Source organism: Rhodnius prolixus, unplaced genomic scaffold (genome assembly GCF_049639745.1).
Source record: "Rhodnius prolixus isolate KJV_2025 unplaced genomic scaffold, Rpr scaffold_3, whole genome shotgun sequence".
In the NCBI taxonomy this organism is placed as follows: Eukaryota; Metazoa; Arthropoda; class Insecta; order Hemiptera; family Reduviidae; genus Rhodnius; species Rhodnius prolixus.
The window spans coordinates 31,324,731-31,347,471 of record NW_027411603.1 but is presented as its reverse complement, the minus strand read 5'-3'; the positions used below and the strand labels follow the sequence as shown (position 1 = coordinate 31,347,471).

Here is a 22,741-nt window from a genome sequence, read left to right as displayed (position 1 = left end):
GCACAAATTATTCCGTCTATTTCTATGAAAGATATTGGATTATGGCCTAACAAAATTGACGACAATACAAGAGTATTTCTGGTACGTCAAGGTCCCTTTGCAATTCAAAATTTGGACGCCGACTTCAGCGAAGGAGTAAAACGTCCTAATAATACAATCAAAGCCAAAGGTGAAACAAGAAAACTGAGTCAGGACTGGTTTTTTCAAATTTTGCCTAATGGCGAAAAGCTCTTAAGATCGTGGATGGTATATTCAATTCTGTTCCCAACATTGTAATTTTGTTAAGAATTTTTTTAACAATTTCAATCAGTGTCGCTAGTTGCGAAAGAAGCTTCTCAAAATTGAAGTTGATAAAAAATTATCTTCGTTCTACAATGAGTCAATTAAGACTACAAAATCTTGCAATATTGTCAATAGAACAAGAAATTACAAATAATATAAATTTTGAGAGCATTATACACGATTTTTCTAGTATGAAAGCTAGAAGAGTAGATATTATATAAATATGTTTACGAGTGCATACAAATATGTCTAAAAAAATTTACTCTGTGTATTAATTAATATTGATTAAATAACTTAATAATTTATTTATGTGTATTAATTTATAAAAACCACTATTTGATTGACTTATAATAGAAAGGGCAGCAAACTGGAGATCGCCCCGGGCGGCAAAAGTTCTAGGTACGCCACTGTATGTACATATTTTAAGGAGATGTGAAAATGTACAAAGCTAGAAATGTAAGTGTATACGAGTTTGAAACTCTCTGAGAAAATTTTGACGCCAGTGTTTCTTTATTTTAGAAACGTAGATTAGTTTGGGGAGTTAAACTGGCACTTAAAAAACATAATTGTAGGAAGAAAATCAAATACAAATTCTTTTAAAGAAATTATCTTCATTCAATACTGTGAATAGGCCTAATGTGTGTAGTACATCTAAATAGCTCTAAATATAATTTAAATAGCTCTAAAAATTAGCCCTTCACAACAATGTCAGCAGCAACATCTTTAAAAAACATCTCTACTGCAACTGACTTTAGAAGTATGAAGAATTAATATCTGAATGAAGTTTACTGAGAAATGAAATAAAGAATTTAATAAATTTTTGATAATTATTTTAAATTATTAAATACCCGCTTCTAGCAGCTTTCCATTCCACTTTTTGTATCGGTTTGCAATTATCCGGTTTGCCATCCTTATTTCTAGCTGCAAATTTAAATACATAAAACATTAGCTCAATAATATCCAATTTGATCCACATTAGCGGTATTGAATAAAAAAACAAATAACTGATTTAAAACTATATGAATTTAACACTCACAATGTGGTTGTTGGGAAGCAATACATTTACCAGGCTGTCTAATATTCCAAGTTTGTAGGGTACCATCTGTATGCGAAGTGATGAATTGTTTACCATCATGACACCAACATACTGATTTCAGCGGTTCTGTAGATTGCCATCGCATTTCTGCTGTTTTAAGCTTTAGGTCCCATAATACCAACTGCCCACTTTCAAAACCTATTAATAGCTGCACATATAAAAAATAAAATAAGAAGAAGAATAATGATGTAATATAAATCAAACGAATTTCTATCACAGATAGTCAATTTGTTTATAAACCTATAAACGAGAGGTAAATTTCAATTCACTGAATTAAAGAGAAATGATTTAATAATGGAAACCTATTTTAATTAATTTACATGACAATAATTTGAAAAAAGATACTTGGACTTATTTAAAAACATTTCTTTATTTCCAACTAATACTAAATTTACTATTCTTAAGTAATGGCCATATAAAGTGACGCGCTACATATTTATTCATTATTAATTGTTTTATTTTCTATCTAGAAATAACAACATAAATGAAAGAAATCCATTTATAATAATAATTATTTTTATAATTATTACTATATTATTACTGTATTATTATATTATTTTTTTAAAACTTTTGACAAGAGTTGTAGATTTCTAATATTGAAATGCTTAAGTAGGTTTTAGACTAATTAAAACCATTAATGCGTTCTTACAAGTTAAAATACTAGGAACCAAACCTTTTTATTGATTTTTTTAAAAATAATAATATACTCGTAGCTATGGGGCAAACCTAGCATTTTTTTCAGCAGAGAGGATTAGTTTGAGAAGTAAATCCATTACGTTTCCATTTTAAAACTATTCTTTCATTTCAGACACAAAACAATCACTTTATAGATTAGATTTTTTTTTTTTTTTTTAATATGTTCACAAAATAATTTGGGTAACATGATATATTAAAGTCACATAAAAAAGTAATAATTAAATAATTATTTTATGCTCACTTTCTCGGTGAGGTTCTCTGATGGTTTCAAGGGGAATACTACGTGAAAACCGGGGTATCATTCTTCGCTAATCCGAAAAATGATATTTAGAAAAGGTGACCACAGATAAAACAGAGTTGCAATAAATTTGTACCTTGCACAGATTATAAAAGAAGTAAATCAATTCCAGAATCGTAATTTTCTAAGACATCTAGGGCTGCTCAACTGGCTAACAAATCCTACGATATTAATTTCGTTATAGACAACCAGATAAGTATTGGGTACACACAGTCTGGGTGCTTGAGGCTTTCAGAACAATAGCTTAATGAGAAGGAAGCCCGTCTGGCCAGGGGAGATTTCCATAGCACCTTTATGGCGAAGCAAAATGCAGTCAATGAAGCGCTGATGCACAAATAACAATGGTAGCGAGAAAAGTTAATTTATTAGCCAATTCGCGCCAGTAGATTGGGGCGACTCTTGCGGCTACTTAGTAAACTTATGCATCTCGTGGGCCAGCTGTTAAGATACCTGTACAGAGAAGAATGAAAAATACACGGCACCACACGTATTTGTGTTTCTTGTCAGTGTGAAAGATGTGCTTGGCTGAAAGTTCGGCACATTGAAGAAGAAATCCTATTTCTTTAAGCTATTTCAAGGAGTCCCTTTCCAGACAATGTGTCTGTGAAGTAGATGGTGAAATAACAGATCAGGATTCCACGACGAACTACACCTACTTAAAAGAAAGAATGAACCAAGATTAGCTAGTGTTTAAGATCAAAGAAGAGGAGCCCCATTTGTGATAAGGTATAAGTGTAGTTTATGTAAGACAATAACTCAAGATTATTTTTACAAAGGAACCAGTTCTATACAACAAATTTAACTCTCTCCAATCATTGATAAACAATGAGAAGTGAAAGAAACTGATTTTAAGCCAAGATTATTACAATATGCGAACACATTACTTCTTTTTCCTGCGAGATAAAGTAAATGGTGTAGATCTTAGTATTTTTCGAATTATTTTACTGCACTTTAATTAAGTAAAGAAAGTAGTCAATAGCACATTTATACAAAATCGGTACCACATCGCCTAAGTTTATTTTGAATTTTTTTGTTTTATTAAACACCATTTCACTTTTTGCATCATTTAAAGCAAAAATTTGGGAACTTTTTTGTCTTTTTGTCTCTAAGAAGTAGTTCTATTCAATAAGATACAGGAACGTAACTAACTAAAGTATGTTTTACCTTGCTACTATCCAAAGGGTTGTCACTGAGATGTACAACAGGTCCTGGGTGAGTCTTCCGAGATCTGCAAACAATTTTTTTAAAGGTTAATATTTAAAGAAAATAATTTTATAGAAGCTACGTCCTAAAAAAAATGTATTTGTAAATAGATAACAGAAGTAAAACATTTTGTTAAGTCTGCTTCATTTGTATTGCATCATGATTTATGTGCAAATAAATAAAAACGATTTATTTTATACAGTTTACTGTTTCATCTTAAAACATTTCAAGTTCTCCAATAACTTCTCGTAGAAAATATAAATTCTTTCGTAGGTTCAAAAGCTTTTGATCTCTTTTTTATTATTTTTATAAGCCGTCTAAGAAAATACTGAACAATATTAAGATTAATATTAATAAGGACGAGAACCGGTGTATTCAACGTGGTATGGCCGTTGGCTATAATTTTATATTGTATTTAGAGACTGGTGTGGACTTGTTGGAGGTGTTTACCCTGAGACTGCATTTCAAATATTGTCTAAAAGTTTTGAATCTACCTGAGTACCGTCTTCCTAGAATACTTGCATTGGAAGTAATTAAACGTAAAGTATTCTGGTTTGAACACTGGATTAATCTTTTTGACAAATATTCTACTGGTTTCTTCCCCTCAGTTGAGAATATGCATCTATGGAGTGGTTAGTTGCCTGTTCTGTTGGATACTGTTAGGCTGGCGCATCGGGAAGAGTGTGTAGAAAAAGCCAGATCGTCGACTAAGTTTTTGTTCTATAAAAAACTAAACTTCTCGTTAAATCTTTTTTCTTTTGAGCGGGATTCCCAGGCCAACTCTTACCCATTAAAAGATCTTTGCTGGTTTTTTAAATTGAGAGGAGAGTTGTTGTTTTTAAACTGTACTCCTTGGGTCGAAAGGCAAATTGAACTCTGCTCTTTATGTAATTTGAATGTTAGGGAAGATATTATGCATTTTTTGGCAGTGTGTCCCATACTGTCAGAATTTCGAACAAGGTATCTGGGTGCGTCTACCTTTTCGGAGGCTGAGATGGTCATTTTACTAAACTCTTTTAATAAAAATTTAATTATATTTGCTAGTCGTGCATGGCAGTACCGATATTTCCTTGTCCAAGAATTTAATTATTAAATTGCTGGAATATTGCATATTTCTGTTTTTTCTTGTTTTATTTTATATCACTTCATTGTAGTTAAATTATTTTATTTTTTTGGCACTTTTTGATTTTAAGTATTCTTATCTTGTTTTATTTGTTAATAAGTATATATATATTTGGTATTTTGTGTAACCCCAACCTCCGGCTGACGGAATTTATTCCAAGCCGTACATACTTTGTATTCAAGAATTTTTGTTCATTTTCTTTTCTATTTCAATAAAAGTATATTATTATTATTATTAATATTAATAAGGTTAATAATAAGTATGATAGTTTTGGTTTTCGACCGTTGTTAATTGATGATTTTGGGGAATATTGAAGTGCAGTCAATTGATCATAACTGTTGTGATGATTTATCTTAACCTTGAACTCCGCAAATTTTACAATACCCTGAAAAAGGTAATATATAGTATTTACCGAAAAGTTGGATATGAAGCAAGAAATTTGTTTATGATTTTATTAACCGCACCTCAATAAAACCCAAAATCATTGTTGATATGTAGCTCTTTCTGCAATCTCAATTTTCTACTATCTTTCATCTAGATAGCTGCAATCGATTTCATCACCTATTTTTTCTCTCAAAAGATACAACTTCTGTGGTTTCTTAAAAAAAATACTATGTTTACCGCCGATTTCTAGAATTTAGTTGTACTGTTATTCAATTTAAGTTTAAGAAAAAATGGAATCTAAGCTATCCTTCACAGTTCCCCGAAGTAAGCGTGTAGAAAAATAACACCGATAGAAAAATAAAATAAAAACTAAGATACTGAATTAAAGGATTAGTAAAATATAAAATAAATATTAATTATATAAATGCGAAAAAGTATAAAATAAAAATGAATGTTCAACGAAGAGTAAAGTCGAAAATGAGGTTATGTTCGCAGTGCTAGACAATATTATTGATTTCATCAGCTTTGACCCGCGTTCCTTTATATTTCAGAACAGTTACGGATTTTCATCTATAAGAATGTGATTCATCAGTTTGGTGTGAGGAATTTTGCTACTATTTATAATACTATCAAACACTATACTTGATTACTCTGACGGCCATTAAACTTTGTATAGTGAGGCAGCCTTCGTGAATGAAATATAAGTGAAAGTCAAATTCTCTAAAACAAACTGATTCAAGAATTTACCTAAATTAATCTATGGCCTTCAAGGCAACTTTTGGAACAGTTCAAACACAAATTAAATTTAATCAAGTCTTCGAGGATAACCTAAAAAGGCATACATTTTCTTACAACTAAATTCCCAGGGTTTAGGGTTTCCCTGTGCTGATCGGAGAAGATGCAGGAATTCCAGTCTGTAAATGTAGCTGATGTAAACTTGATTGATTGTAAACATTCGGCAAACTCTAGCACAATATCAATATATTCACTCCCATTTATACATAACGTGCTGTCGCCAAAAACAATAGAAGGATTGGTATACCTCTTCAACTTTGACCCGCATGGTTTGGCAATTGAGGCAAGTGGAATTGGACGAGTGTTTATAGCATTAACTTTTAGATCTCCTTACCCTCTAGCTGGCTAGAATCGAATTTTGTGGGGGATACTGCCGCTGTAGCCTTGACTCTCGAACAGTTGTGATAGGGAGACCTCCTTTGCAGATTGCATTCTTTGTTGGATCACAGTCTGCTACTATTGCCTTACCAATCGATGGTAGACTGATTATCATAACAATGTAGCACAATTGGGCTGTAATGTCTTGCTAATGTGGGTGCCTAGTTATAGGGGGAATTGTGACGCTGACCTTCTTGCTAAAGAAGGTACCACAAAGGAACAGCCGATGTCCTCATAGAATATGTTGCTATATGAAGGTTCATTGCCAGGAAGATGGAATATAAAAACACAGTAGTCTTGGCCTTGACAAGCAATGGTCTGTACTACTTGACAAAAGAAGCTGAGGAGAGTTCGTGGTATGTTTTCAACTTGCCGCGGATAATGACTTGCACAGGCATGCCCACCTCTTCTGTATAGGGTAGCATCACTGACTGTCCGTTCTGTGGTCACAGATAAACCAAGGATCACTTAGAAGACAAAGAATTTAAGAAGGCATGCAACTAATAATAATATAAAGCAATATAAACCTAATTGATACTGGGTTGCCTTTTATAATATTGCTAACCACTAATAAGGATATATTGAACATTCTTTGAAAAAGCGCAGTACAGCTTGTACAGTAGCACAGGTAAATGCATTAAAAGTCCTATTTTGAAAAGGAGGAGTCCAGTCTAACACATGTAAGTACTGAGACAGTTTGCAAACATACTTTTCAGTAAATTTATTATTACATACTACCATCAAAGGTTAAACAGCAGGGATAGACTCTAATACCCAACTAAGCTTCACGCTTCTAACAGCTTAGCTATCATGACACCTGAGCCACAACCACAACCTAACGCAGATCTCAGTACATCTTTTAGGTAGCTATGTCTTCTTCTTTATCCCTGAACAAATTTATATCTATCTAATCTAGCCTTAGTAACAACTGAAAAAGAGAGCGACGAGAAAATATGCTCTTTCAGAGAGTTGGATATATCTTTCATTCAGGCTTATTGATTCAAGAACTGTGCAAGGAGAATATACACTGATAGGTTAATGATTTAAAGAAAAACCTAAGACTTATATTACTAAGTAATAATAAACTAAGTAAGATTACTGCGGCTTGATTAGTTTTGTTTTGCAATTCAATGGTTTGTAGAAATCAGATAGGAATTAATGGTTGAAGTATTCACCAACAAGACAGATAAAGTTGAGTTAATGCCTGACTTCATAAAAAAATCCTATAATTATTCCTTATTACATTAACAGACATATGCTTTACTGATATATTATTTTATTATTATTATTAATTTTTGTAATATTCAACTAACACTAAAAGTTAAAAGACTTTAACCTTCTGCTTTTGGTTAAATAATAGAAAGAGGGCAACTGAGATTCTTAAAATTACTGCTGCACCTACCAAGGAATACACCTGATTGTTTTGTACGGTTGGAAACGGGAAGGACACATACTGGTTTTAAGGTCTTTAAAAGAGTATTAGGATGGTAGTTAAGACTACTAGAAATGCCAGATTGTCGCCTCCCTAAACTGTGCTATTTAAGGTTGAGGGAATTGGAAGGAAGTTGTAGGATACCCTATAACTGGGTGAGTTCTCTGAAACATTTCCTGTCTTCTATCGTTGCTGTGGACTGGGCAGAGCGTAGCTGTGGCTCGTGGGGACTTCCGTCGATTGTTAGACTCCTTCAAGAACGGTTTGCTTAGCAAAGACATCGAGTCTGTTTTGAATGGTCATTATAATCCTGACTACAGACATTTAAGTAATTTAAATTTTGGAGAAGTTTACTTAACTTACAATATTCATATTGAAAAGTTGAGATTAATGGCTAAGCTTCGTTTAAGTTATAAAAAAATCTGTAAAATATACTTCAATCGGAAAAAATTTGAATTTAATAGTAATAAATTATGTCAACTGTGTTCGTTAAATGAACCTGATGACATTGCTCATGCTATCGCAAGGTGTCCTACCCTTTCATCTTTTAGAGATCCACTTGTTCAGAAATATTGTGGTGCTGTGGACAATTGTGATGGCATCTTTGTAAATTTTCTTTCTTTTACGGAGCCAGGTCATCTCAGTAAGTTGAATGATGTTTTTGTTTTCTGTCAAAATATTTTTAAATTAAGAAGTATTTTTTGTTAGTATTTAAAGTTATTCTATCATTTTATTTATTTTTTTACTATTCTTGCCTTTTACGAGGGTCGTTTGAAAAGTCCGTGCAAAAATAAAAACTACTTAATTTTTTGGGGTAAACCTTTTTTATTTTTCAACATAGTCTCCTTTTAGGCTTATACACTTCGTCCAACGCTGCTCTAGTTTGTTGATCCCTTCCGAATAATAGGATTTGTCCAAGTCTGAAAAATAGCCATTCGTTTCTGCAATCACCTCCTCGTTTGAATAAAATCTTTTTCCCGCCAGCCATTTCTTCATATTGGGGAACAAATAGTAGTCCGAGGGAGCCAAGTCTGGAGAAAAGGGGGGGGATGTGAAACGAGTTGGAACCCTATTTCCATTAATTTTGCGACCACAACTGCTGAGGTGTGAGCTGGTGCGTTGTCGTGATGGAAAAGGACTTTTTCGTGGGCGTTTTTCTTGCAGCTCGGTTTTCAAACGGTCCAATAACGATGAATAATATGCACCTGTAATAGTTTTACCCTTTTCCAGATAGTCGATGAGGATTATTCCTTGCGAATCCCAAAAGACAGTCGCCATAATCTTTCCGGCCGAAGGAACGGTCTTCGCCTTTTTTGGCGCAGATTCCCCCCTTGGTAACCCATTGTTTAGATTGTTCTTTGGTCTCAGGAATGTAGTGATGTATCCATCTTTCATCCACAGTGACGAAACGACGCTTAAAGTCCTGCGGATTCTTCTGGAACAGCTGCAAACCGTCCTTGCAACACTTCACACGATTTCGTTTTTGGTCAAGCGTGAGCAATCGCGGCACCCATCTTGCGGATAGCTTTGTCATATCCAAATGTTGATGCAAAATATTATGTACCCGTTCATTCGAGATGCCCACAGCACTAGCAATCTCACGCACCTTCACTCTTCTGTCATCCATCACCATATTTTATCAATGATTTCTGGAGTAGTAACCTCAACAGGGCGTCCAGAACGTTCAGCGTCACTAGTGCCCATATGGCCACTCCGAAAATTTTGAAACCACTTATAAACTGTTCTAATCGAAGGTGCAGAGTCACCATAATGTTTATCAAGCTTCTCTTTAGTCTCCTGAGGCGTTTTGCCTTTCATAAAGTAGTGTTTAATCAACACACGAAATTCTTTTTCGTCCAATTTTTGAAAATCACTCGACTTCCTCGATTCAAACGAATGCCAAACACAAAGAAATAGACCGATCTGGCTGAAACTTGGTGTGTGTTCTTCCAAGAGATGCTACTAACTAAACATAACCTCCATACGCGCCAGTAGTGCCATCTCTCTGACTTTGCACGGACTTTTCAAACGACCCTCGTATATTTATATTTTTGTTATTATTATTTTGTTTTTTACTAAGTTATCTTGAATTTATTTATACTTTAAATAGGAAGATCCGAATTTTTTTTGTTATTTATTAAGGTCAATGAAGCATTTCTTATTTTTATTTTTTCATTTTTGTTTTGTTTTGTTGGAACCACTGAGTATTTCTGTTTACCTTTTGCCTTATGAGACTACTTGTTAAGGTAGGATTTAAATTTCATTATTTTTATTAATTATGTATAACTATTACTTATGTCTTTATTTTTTGTATTTGTTGAGGTCTGTCTCCAACTGTATACCCTATAAGGGTTAAGTTAGTTGTAAATTTAAATAAATAGAAATAAATAAATGAATAAAAATAATAACTGATAACAGTAAAAAAAAAGCTTTTGTCTGCAACCATGTAGGGAAGTTCTCATTACTCAATTAAAATCAGCTGTGTAATGCCCAACTTCCGCACTTTCCGCACAAGTGAGTGGAAAAACTTTATTGTGCTTCCTTGATATAAGAAGTTTTGTTATTAACATAAATATTTTCTGTAAAACTCTAATAAGCTTATTTAAATTTATTTTATTTAAATAATTAAAAAACGAATATTAAAAAATAAAATAAAAATTGAAAGGAATATAGAAATAAAAATAATACTTTAATAAATAATTAGATATTTTTAATTATAACAGTTAAAAAGGTTATAGTGTTACCTTATAGAAATTTAAAATGGATTCTAATGATTCCTGTTTAGAAAACACTCCTCCATCAATAAAAGAAACAGCAGAAAATGTAATAAGTAATGTAAATACGTAAGTAATGTAAATAATTGTAATATAACAATAAATGTTTATAATAAACAAATTACTTTTTGTAGACTGTAAAAATGAAATTTTTAATTTTATTAGTTAATAAATGGTTGCAGAAAAAATATAATATTTAACTCTAGTGTAAAGTATTTTCTTCACACACTGCCTCGCGTGAGGAAAAGTACTACTTTCCACACTTGTTAAATAAATAACTATGACTTTTATGAAATAAAATATAATGAAAGCTTAAAAGTTTCAACGAACAAATTTTACATTGAATTATAGACCAAATTAAAGAATATAAAGAGTCAGCAATGTTAACAGCATCAAGACTAAATATTACCAATACAGCCCACCTCAAACACGAATCAATATTCTGTTCACTAAACTAATTTCCTCGAAACGGTCCCTCTTAATTGGCGAAATAACATTTAAAGCATTTACAGAGAAAAGCAATATTAAAATAGATAGAACAAGTCCAAAGAAAATGTTGTAAAGATAAGGGACGAAGAAGGCAGGGAGAGTATGTAAACAGATTGCAATCTTAACTGTTAATGGAACTGTTGTTTTAAACAGTTCTCTAACTAGCAGATTTCTTTCTCAAATGAACATTCTCCATCTGCTGAATCAGCCGGTGTTTTTCAATTTATTTCAACAATTTTGCAAATATAATTGTACGGTTCTGCCTTCACAAACAATTAGCTTGAATTTTGTAAGTAATTCATGTGTTATTATGAAAATTGTGAAGATTAAATTAATAATAATGATAATAATATAAACACAGAAAGTTAATTTAATACTTAAGTGCTACAAGTGAATAACTGTGCAGAACAAGTAGTATATCTCTTTATTTTTCATGTATTTATTTATTTTATGATTTTATTGATGAAAATTAATATCAAGTAATTCCGTAATTGGGGAATATTATTATTTTATTTTATTTCTTCACTTTATTAAAACATTTACAACTGCAACAAATGTTGCATCAAGTAAATTTGATGAAATTGGTTAAGTTCTCATGAATGTCATGTAAGAGCAGCCACCCATTGATGAAACTCTTTCTCAGTGGATATTACACTCACATTAGTAGATCCCTAGGCCACCTCCGCTTCAAGCGACGAGGAGGATTGTCTGGAAGGTGAGGAGAGGAGAGTTGTTGCACAAGAGGATTAGGATGGAGAGCTAGGAGGCTGTGAAATTTGCGGTAGCGAGTCTTTTTTTAGGTCGGTGACAAAGGGGATGTGAAGGTCAGTGTTGTATGGTAAGGTTAGAAAAGTACTATGGAGCATTCACAATTTTTCGTAGGATTTTAGACTGTAGTGTCTGCACTTTGGTTGAGCCCCACACTTCTGCTCCGTATGTGCATATGGGTCTTAACAGTGTCTTGTAAATAGTCAGTTTGTGATTCAAGTAGAGTTTGGATGTGCGGTCAAGTAGTCTAGTAAGTAGCTTATAGCGTCTGTTCACTTCTTGTCGTTTCAGTCGAGTATGTGGGCTCCATGTCTCTTGTCAATGTACAGTCCTAAGTATCGTACGTCAGCTGGAGGAATCGTTACACCGTTCAGTAGAACTGGTGGACTCGCAGATTTTCGTAATGTAAAAGTAATGTGCACTAATTTTTGGTTCACTCATTTTTATTTTCCATTTTCGGAACCAGGTTTCAAGAAGATTTAAGTGAGTTTGAATATTCTGACTGGCTTGGGGAATATTATTAAAATTTTTTGGTGACTGTTTCATTCAGGAGGAAGCAAAATTATTTCGGAATAATTTATTTATTTTTTTCAAGCCTTTGAGCTAAGGATTATTATAATTTAATATGGAGCCAGGGCATCCAAAAGGAAGTAAGCTGTCCACTAGGGTCATACTTTGGGCCAATTGTGCTCCGCAGAAAAATAGCTTATTTCAACCCTGAATCATTAAAAAAAACCCAGGGCAGAGGTGAATAAAGACTTCGATCTCTCCCGTTCTTCTGGTGTTAAACATCAGGATCGATGAGCTATAAAGAAAGGTCTAGGCTTTTTCAGGACTTGTACTGGACAAACTGTTCATTAGTTCTGTTGATGACTGTCACTAGTTAGGCGTCACACCCTTGGGCGTTGGTCTCATAAATCCGTTCTCCTCAGCAAAGTAATTGCCTATTTTTTCAGGCGGGCTTTACGTCCAACTACCAATTAGATTTCGTGGACGGGAGGCGACTAGCAAACATACTTTACTGTAAATTTCTTTTATTAACCATTAAATAAAATCCAAGGCCTAAGACCGGGAATCGAACCCCAGTACCACAATGCATATTAGCTTCGCAGGTCTCGCCTCTAACCGCTCGGCTACCGCCTAGTTTATTTTCAGGCACCTTCCAGTTTTTAACTCGTAACAGATAATCTAGCTTCTTCGTGTATACTATCTCTCAATTGCAGTATAGGTACACTTGGTTCGGTACAACTTCTCCTCCAACAGAATTTTGGAGATCTTTGCCTCCAAGATCCCCTACTTGTAAACAACAGGTCTTACTTTAACTGAAACGCAGTATAACTTTCTCGGCTACCTTAATCAAACCAAGACAAGCTACCTTTATATTCTTATATAACCTTTCAAAAACATCTGTTATGTGCATTGACCGAAACCTGAAAGAATCATATTTTACGCTACGAATCGAATATTCTAAGAAGACATAATGTACAAAGTTAATCAAAATGGGGTATTTGCTGAACAGTTATAAAAAAAAAATAATAATATTAAGAAATGGTTATTATTTTTAAGCACCCTGCTTATTTCAATTTAAATGGCAATTTTTACAACTCATAAACTTAACTCAATGCGAGATTTATCTAACTTATTACGAAGCGTTAACTTTATGAAGCACTTGAACAGACTTGTCCAGTCTAATAAAAAGAGAGGACTATAAAGCTAAATAGCATTAACAGGTAAAATGGACTCGCTACGTGCTTTTAGTGCAGGTAGTTGATGGATTTTTTTAAACCATTTTTTAAAAATACTACCTCTATTATATCCCTAAGGATTCAGGCAATGAATCCTGGAGGTTATTTTAATATTACTTGAATAAAAAAAAAGTTACATACTTCTAAGTAAAATGATTATTTGATGATTAAAGGATGTCTCCGTCGCACAAATGGACAGCACTAATTTCAAATAATACAACAAAATTATTAACTGTGCACATCATTAAAAGGCAATTACCAATAGATATTTGGAACATTTAATCAATTATTAGTTCTTCATAGTTTTACACACTTTGTCCGGCGACCTAGAATGACCACTTTATTAAATGCTTTCAAGTTTTTTAGCTTACTTTCTCTCTTCTACAATTTGCGATTATCTCGCAAACAGCTCCAACAATTTTTTCTTGTTTTGTCTAATTTCTACCCAAAATACACACAAAGACTAGAAAAATTTATTGACAATTTTCTCATAGATACATGAGTTTTTCTATAATTTTCTTTTTCTTTAAGGTAGCTTTTCTGTTATTACGAAAAAATCATTTTTTTTTTTTTTTTTTTGATCAGCCTATAATTTTTAGCTAAAAAATGGATATTTACTGAATAGATTAATAATTTATTACTAATAAGTTTAAATCTTTCGGCAATTGAGTTGGCTACACATAAATAAACTACAATGAACAACTAAAATAATACAATGTAGAAATGATATGTGTACGATATGTAATTCCATGCTCTAATATGATATTAGACAGAATATGACAGAAGGTTTCTTATAAAAGAATGTAACACTTAAAAGCTTTTTATTAGAATATATGAACATAGAATATAACTGAAATTATGCGATAAGTTCTAGCTGCGATTGTAAATTGTAACTTTGTCTAGCCTAAAACGCAGAAAACTTACTTAAATAAGGTCCTAGAATTCTGGAAAAATGTTTCATTTGTTCAGATGAAAGTAAATTTAACCTTTTTCGGCACTGATGGGCGTAGGGTACGTTTGGCTTAAACCAAACTCTGCGTTTCAAGCTAGTCATGTAAGGCCGTCTGTAAAACATGGAGGTGGCAGTGTCTTAGTTTGGGGGGCGTATGTCATGGAATGGTGTAGGAAACTTAGCCTTCATTGACAATATTATGAATGCCGAAGCATATGTCGATATTTTGCGGCATAATTTAAAAAGTAGCGCCGAAAAAACTGGGGATTATAGATACGAGGGTCGTTTGAAAAGTCCGTGCAAAGTCAGAGAGATAGCACCACTGGCGCGTATCGAGGTTATGTTTAGTTAGTAGCATCTCTTGGAAGAACACACACCAAGTTTCAGCCAGATCGGTCTATTTCTTTGTGTTTGGCATTCGTTTGAATCGAGGAAGTCGAGTGATTTTCAAAAAATGGACGAAAAAGAATTTCGTGTGTTGATTAAACACTACTTTATGAAAGGCAAAACACCTCAGGAGACTAAAGAGAAGCTTGATAAACATTATGGTGACTCTGCACCTTCGATTAGAACAGTTTATAAGTGGTTTCAAAATTTTCGGAGTGGCCATATGGGCACAAGTGACGCTGAACGTTCTGGACGCCCTGTTGAGGTTACTACTCCAGAAATCATTGATAAAATCCATGATATGGTGATGGATGACAGAAGAGTGAAGGTGCGTGAGATTGCTAGTGCTGTGGGCATCTCGAATGAACGGGTTTTTGCATCACATTTGGACATGACAAAGCTATCCGCAAGATGGGTGCCGCAATTGCTCACGCTTGACCAAAAACGAAATCGTGTGAAGTGCTGCAAGGACGGTTTGCAGCTGTTCCAGAAGAATCCGCAGGACTTTAAGCGTCGTTTCGTCACTGTGCATGAAACATGGATACATCACTACACTCCTGAGACCAAAGAACAATCTAAACAATGGGTTACCAAGGGGGGAATCTGCGCCAAAAAAGGCGAAGACCGTTCCTTCGGCCGGAAAGATTATGGCGACTGTCTTTTGGGATTCGCAAGGAATAATCCTCATCGACTATCTGGAAAAGGGTAAAACTATTACAGGTGCATATTATTCATCGTTATAGGACCGTTTGAAAACCGAGCTGCAAGAAAAACGCCCACGATTGGCCCACAAAAAAGTCCTTTTCCATCACGACAACGCACCAGCTCACACCTCAGCAGTTGTGGTCGCAAAATTAATGGAAATAGGGTTGCAACTCGTTTCACATCCCCCCTATTCTCCAGACTTGGCTCCCTCGGACTACTATTTGTTCCCCAATATGAAGAAATGGCTGGCGGGAAAAAGATTTTATTCAAACGAGGAGGTGATTGCAGAAACGAATGGCTATTTTTCAGACTTGAACAAATCCTATTATTCGGAAGGGATCAACAAACTAGAGCAGCGTTGGACGAAGTGTATAAGCCTAAAAGGAGACTATGTTGAAAAATAAAAAAGGTTTACCTCAAAAAATTAAGTAGTTTTTATTTTTGCACGGACTTTTCAAACGACCCTCGTACTTTCATCTTCCAACAAGACAATGGCCCCAAGCATACGGTATATAAAACAAACGAATGGTTGCTGTACAACGTTCCCAGGCAATTGAAAACGCCTCCACAGTCCCCGGATAACAATCCAATAGAGCACTTATGGTATCTGTTGGTCCTGCAAGTAAGAAAGAATAAAATTTCTTCCAAAAATGATTTGAAAGAAGTTTTGTTAAAAGAGTGACGAAAATTGGACAAGAGGTTACTCAAAATCTTGTACCGTCGATGCCAAGAAGACTGCAGGCTATCGTAGATGCCAATGGTATGATGACAAAATATTAGTGTTATCCAGTAAATTAAAACTTTCAATTTATAAATATATACAATACTTAAATAAATAAAAGTCTGCCAATACTTTTTTGACTTCCCAAAAGTTATTTTTTGTTTACATTTTTGATGGATTATCTAAAATTTGTTTCCCCCTCGCTAAAACCCTGAAAAGTTTAGTGTGCCAATACTTTTTTGACCCACTGGAGATAAAAATAAAACAGTACATTTTACCTAAAAATTATTATTTCAATTAAATTTACATTTAATAAGTTCAACTGAGATACTTTACTTGAGCCCTAATATTGCTTTTTGGACGCTTTTCCAAAGCTTCAGAGAAACAAAATAGTACAAACACAGTAAATCTAATTTAGTACGGAAAATCAAAAGACCGTATTATTTACTGAAATGGTAGACGTAAAAGAGAAGCATGATTTTTATCGACAAATTTTTAATGGAAAAAATTCAGTTGTAGAATGATCTTCACAGGTACGAGTAAGTAATGTGTATTCGGTTTTTATAAATCGTAAAAACCCATTTTCGAGAATAGTCCTGAATACAGAAATTATTTTAGGTTTCCAAAAAGACACAACACTAAACATCGAATTAGAAGTTTTTTTTTTTTTTTAATTTTCCTTTTATGAGTTAGGCGACCACACAGTAACAATTTGTAAAGCATTTTCTGTGTACCAGGTACCTAAAATACGGATACCGCCTGTGAAATCTCCAACTAGAAAATGGGGACGATAATGCATTCTCTTTCTAAAAGTAAGAAAGAAGAATAAAAGTCAACATTTTGGTGAAAATTGTGTTGAATGGTAAAAGGAGTAACACGCAGATGGGAACTCCATGTTTGTTGGGAAAACAACTCCAACCATTGGCTAAAGCTGACCCTTACACTTTCTCGGTAATGCTCCTAAAAGAAAGAAAAACATTTAGATTTGTTTTTACAAGAATCGCTAAAAGAGAATGAAAAACCTAGTATATGTGGCAATGCATTTTTTGTTTACTTTAATGGCAACCACTTATTGGTGGAGGGGGGATGTATTTTCCAAATGAAAGGAAAATAGAATGGAACGATGAAAAACTAGGAAAATAAAAAGCTGTTTTGCTGGAAAGTGGTGAGTAAACTGAGAATATTATTCGCCATTTTAACTCGGAACAGAATTAAAAACAGTTATACAAACAAGTTTTTTGGGTTCCTATTTGTTTTTGTGCCTCCTCAATCCCAGAAATTGACTCTGCCCATGACCACGCCTCTTCATTATCCTATACTAAATCTACAATTAGGGTTACCAACTGCCCTTTTTTGGAAAGAACAGTCCCTTTTTAAAACCTGGTTGTCCTTGTCCTTTCTTAAATTAGGAAAGGACGCCTTTTGTCCTTATTTCAGATATTATTCGCACAAATCTAATTTATTTTATTGTATTTTTGATTTAAGTTCTGACTTCCGAGTCTTCTTCATTTGGCGTGTTGTTTTTCTGTTCTAACTGAACTGAATAGGTCAGCAGGTTATTGATGTAACGATGAACAAAATGCAAAAAATGGTAATGGATTTGATGATCCTGATCAATTATATTCTTATGTTAGTTAAATTCCTTTCACAATGCCGACGCTGTTTTAAGGCCTACTTTTTTGCAATTAATCAGAAATTTCTGCATCAATTTTTAAAATAACCACTATTCATGGTATATCTTTCGAAAGGTGACTGTATGTAGATGTTTTTCATGAGTAGTCCACGTTTTAAACTTATATAATATTTTTGAGAAAAATGAAGTCGAAGTTTTTTTGGAAAAAATTAGAAACTTGCTATTCCTTATGTTTGGGCCACAAAGTGAAAATACTTGATATTACATATTATTTTGGAATACAAATTAGCTTATTTAAAAGGAAATTTAACCTTCTTTCTAATGAGCTGATTGAAATCGCTGTAACTTTATTAGTTTGGGAAATATAGACAACTGTTTGCTAAAAAGTAGTGATACCTTGAAAAAACATAAAATTAAAAATATCTATAAAAAGGAGCCGAATCGTGCCATAGCTCATATAGAATTTTTCGTTACAAATGATGCCCAAAATCGCCCCCCGAAGTAATGGTAGTCTTTTGCTGAACACCCTGTATATTCCGGGCCCCAAAATCCTGTCGACGGCCCTGTATTGCCTATTTTTTTAGGGCGTCCTTTTTCGGAACTTTATAGAGTTGGCAACCCTACCTACAATAGGAGATAAACGTTAATAAAATAAAAATAAAACAATCCAATTGGAAATTGAGAATAACTGTATGTTATTGTAGCTAAAGTTATAACTTAAACATTAAGTTAGCTATCAGCCGCTTTTGCTTGAGTAAGGAACTAATATTTTACAGAATTCTTACTTTTTAATGGAAATTAGAGCACAAGTTTCACAACCAATTTCTAATGAATATTAAATCTGAAACAAATCTACAAGGAATTCTAATAGGCCATTTTAAAATTTGTATTACCCCATTATATTTATTGGTGGTACAGTTTCCGGATATCACCATTAGGCAGCGCCACCTGTTTTTATATTTTAACACAGCATAGTTGATGAATTACCATTTAACCAATTTAAACTTAGACCTAACTTATTCATTGTCCTGGAGGAACGTTATTAAAATTCATTTCTTCTTTCGCCTACTCCTTCTAGGCTCGTCCTAAATTACCATTTCAGAATAAAATGCGGTCCTACTCCTTAAATATTATTAATAAGAATTGAATGTGTTGCTAAAAATTCCTAAACTTCTAGAACCATTTTTCTGAATTTATTTTTTACATTTAAGCCAGATTTTTAAATTGCTTCCATTTAAGCTTAATTTCTTGTATTATTGTACTTTGCTTATATTACATTTAGAGATTTATATTGTATATTTTTTTATTTAAACCATATCTGTATGAAAATTTAGTTTTGGCCAGTTTTCAATTATATCAAACAATATCAAACTCATTTGACATCAAGGTCCATTTTAAGATTTCCACATATACGAGGGTCGTTTGAAAAGTCCGTGCAAAAATAAAAACTACTTAATTTTTTGAGGTAAACCTTTTTTATTTTTCAACATAGTCTCCTTTTAGCCTTATACACTTCATCCAACGCTGCTCTAGTTTGTTGATCCCTTCCGAATAATAGGATTTGTCCAAGTCTGAAAAATAGCCATTCGTTTCTGCAATTACCTCCTCGTTTGAATAAAATCTTTTTCCCGCCAGCCATTTCTTCATATTGAGGAACAAATAGTAGTCCGAGGGAGCCAAGTCTGGAGAATAGGGGGGATGTGAAACGAGTTGGAACCCTATTTCCATTAATTTTGTGACAACAACTGCTGAGGTGTGAGCTGGTGCGTTGTCGTGATGGAAAAGGACTTTTTTCTGGGCCAATCGTGGGCATTTTTCTTGCAGCTCGTTTTCAAACGGTCCAATAACGATGAATAATATGCACCTGTAATAGTTATACCCTTTCCCAGATAGTCGATGAGGATTATTCCTTGCGAATCCCAAAAGCCAGTCGCCATAATCTTTCCGGCCGAAGGAACGGTCTTCGCCTTTTTTGGCGCAGATTCCTTCTTGGTAACCCATTGTTTAGATTGTTCTTTGGTCTCAGGAGTGTAGTGATGTATCCATGTTTCATCCACAGTGACGAAACGACGCTTAAAGTCCTGCGGATTCTTCTGGAACAGCTGCAAATCACTCGACTTCCTCGATTCAAACGAATGCCGAACATAAAGAAATAGACCGATCTGGCTGAAACTTGGTGTGTGTTCTTCCAAGAGATGCTACTAACTAAACATAACCTCGATACGCGCCAGTGGTGCTATCTCTCTGATTTTGCACGGACTTTTCAAACGACCCTCGTAGCTGTGAGCCGAATTATAAAAAAGAAAATTTTGATTTACAATAATTATTAACATAAAAAGTACACTGAGAAAATCAAATCAAGTCAAATAATACAAAGTCGTACAAAAAAATTATAAAATCATTTCTTTGAATAAACTTGGCAAACTTTTTTTTTTCACCAAATCTTCAAAAATTTGGTTGAATTTCAATGGCGGCTTTGATTTTTGAAATAGATTAAACATGTTGATCTGTTAATCTTGATCTTTCGGGCGTTTTATTATTTTTTAATATTGAAAATAATTGTTCACACAAATATGTGCTTCCGAATATGACTAAAACATGATTAGCTAATAATAAAATATTGGGAAATGTTTGATAAATATGTTAGTTATAAAATTTTGGTATTCCAACTTCCGTGAATTTTTGTTTCAAAACAGAATCGCACTGAATTTCGCTAAGTTCTAATTGTAAAATTTCATCAATAGTTTCAACATCTACTTGAAAGAGGAGAAATAAATATTTGAAATTGATTTTCACATTTATTTAAATCCACAAATCTTGTTTCAAATTCGTCTTTTAAAAAATTTTGTTTGATTTTGAAAATTTCAAATTCGGCAATTTTTGTAGTAATGATTTGCAGCATTCAAAATGGGATAAATTTTCTTTTTGAAGTTGTTTTTACCCAAAGTAATAATTTTGTATTTGACTCACTGGCAGTACTGTCGCAGAGAGCAAGAAGCGAGCTAAGTCCACATTGAGTCTTAAGCCCGTAATGCTAGCTACTGCACATTTTGTTTGACGCTGCTGCACTGTTCCGACAACGGCTGCAATGTGGATTACGTTTAATTGTAAACATTAAATTGTAACAATTAAATTTTATAATTTCCAAACAACGTGACGGGCCACAGGTCTTGGACTAGCCTCGTGTTTGACAATTCCTGCACTAAAGTAACTGATTGAAGCCACGGTAGCCGAGCGGGTTAAGAGGCGAGACCTGCGAAGCTAATATGCATTGTGGTACTGGGTTCGATTCCCAGTCTTGGCCTCGGATTTTATTTAATGGTTAAATGAGAAATAGTAAAGTACGTTTGCTATTCGCCTCCGTCCACGACACCTAGTACATGGTAGTTGGACGTTAAGCCCCGCCTGAAAAAAATAGGCGATTACTTTACTCTTTTTTTTTTAAGTAACTGATTGAAGATATTAGTTAGAAAAAGTCGTGTGAGTCGTTCACACTCAGATTTGTTTTTTACTTCCTCATACTCTAGTGATCTGTAATCGTGCCGAATTGGGGTTTTAAAATATTACCAGAAATATCGATTTGTTGCCATTATCGACTTCCGACTCTTTTTCAAAGCATTGTTGCCAGAAACTAGAGTGGGATAGAAACACTGTTAGCACTGGCAATGTGACATAAATCTAAAAAAATTGTAAGTCCAATTCTCAACACACTACTGATGAATCATACTCTGACAGTGAATAAAAATCCGAAATTGGTAATAAGAAAACAAAACAGAAGAGCTAATTCGGGTAAAAATCAACGATGCCTAGCACTGAGAACCCAACAACACTTTCAAAGATAATGTTTTTATTGTTTCGAAACTAAGGTGCACTGAGTTACTTTGTTCGAAGCGAAATTACGAACTGACTTGATGTATAAACAGAATATTTAGAATATTTATATCAAAAATGTATAAAACAGCCACAGTATACTCACATTTCAATCGCTTTATTCCAGTTGATGACGTAACCAGACAGCTGGAACGATTCTATGTTCACTACGTGAATGTTGCCCCTTTCTGAGCCTACGTACAGCCATTTACTTTGTAATGGTAGAAATATACAGGTTATTCTGAAAAATAAAAATTCATAATTAATATAATACTTCCTAGATTGATACAGAATACTAGAAGGTAGATAGATTAGTGAATAAATGCAAGAAGCCAGGAGTGCATTCATTATATTATGCGTCCATGTATACAGGGTGCGGCGGCGCCAAAATCCGAACAACTATACATTTTTTCCAAACATACTTTTGATTGCAAAAAAACGAAAAGGTTTACAAAAAAATTCTATACACACTATCCACAACGTCATAAAGAACACATTTACTCAATAGATCCCTCGCTACCTTGAATGACCGCCTCCATTCTCGGTCTGAAGCATGTGCAGGCGCGCTTTAATGTGACACGGTCCTTATCGGCGAATGCCGCTTTAATAGCGGCTCTCAATGATTTGGATGTCTGGACCTGTTAGTGACCCTTTCAACTACGCTCCATACGTAGTAGTCCAAAGGATTCAAATCTGGGCTGTTGGGAGGCCAGTATTCTTTCGACCAAAACATGTCGACGTTGTCCGACAGCAAATTTTGCACCAAATGACTTGTGTGGACGTCATACGGCTTTCCAGACGACACAGTGTCCATCCACGATTTCACTACATGTGTCAGAACACGCAAATAAACTTCTTTTGTGACATTTTCCCCGTTGTTAAAGAAATGCGGTGGATTGACATCACCCTCAATGGACACAACTCCTAGTAAGTGAACATTCGTAGCAAATTTCGTTCTTGCAACAATGGGAACATCTTCAGGGTCGTGGGCGAGCCAGCGGCCATTCCTT

The 22,741-nt window shown here is 34.1% G+C and overlaps 1 protein-coding gene across 9 annotated transcripts in view; it reads right to left on the bottom strand.

The window, feature by feature from the left end:
• The window catches only part of Tomosyn (syntaxin-binding protein tomosyn), a 476,946-nt gene that overhangs the window by 61,330 nt on the left and 392,875 nt on the right, over positions 1–22,741 (bottom strand). For 8 of the 9 annotated variants that reach the window (XM_074124613.1, XM_074124615.1, XM_074124614.1 and 5 more), the window contains exons 4-7: positions 21,838–21,972; positions 3,537–3,600; positions 1,319–1,526; positions 1,131–1,203 (exon numbers count right to left, since the gene is read on the bottom strand). In XM_074124613.1, the coding sequence (XP_073980714.1) occupies positions 1,131–1,203; positions 1,319–1,526; positions 3,537–3,600; positions 21,838–21,972 (480 nt within the window). Of the gene's footprint in view, positions 1–1,130; positions 1,204–1,318; positions 1,527–2,315; positions 3,471–3,536; positions 3,601–21,837; positions 21,973–22,741 lie in introns of those variants that run through there. The other variant, XM_074124621.1, reaches the window with a different exon arrangement.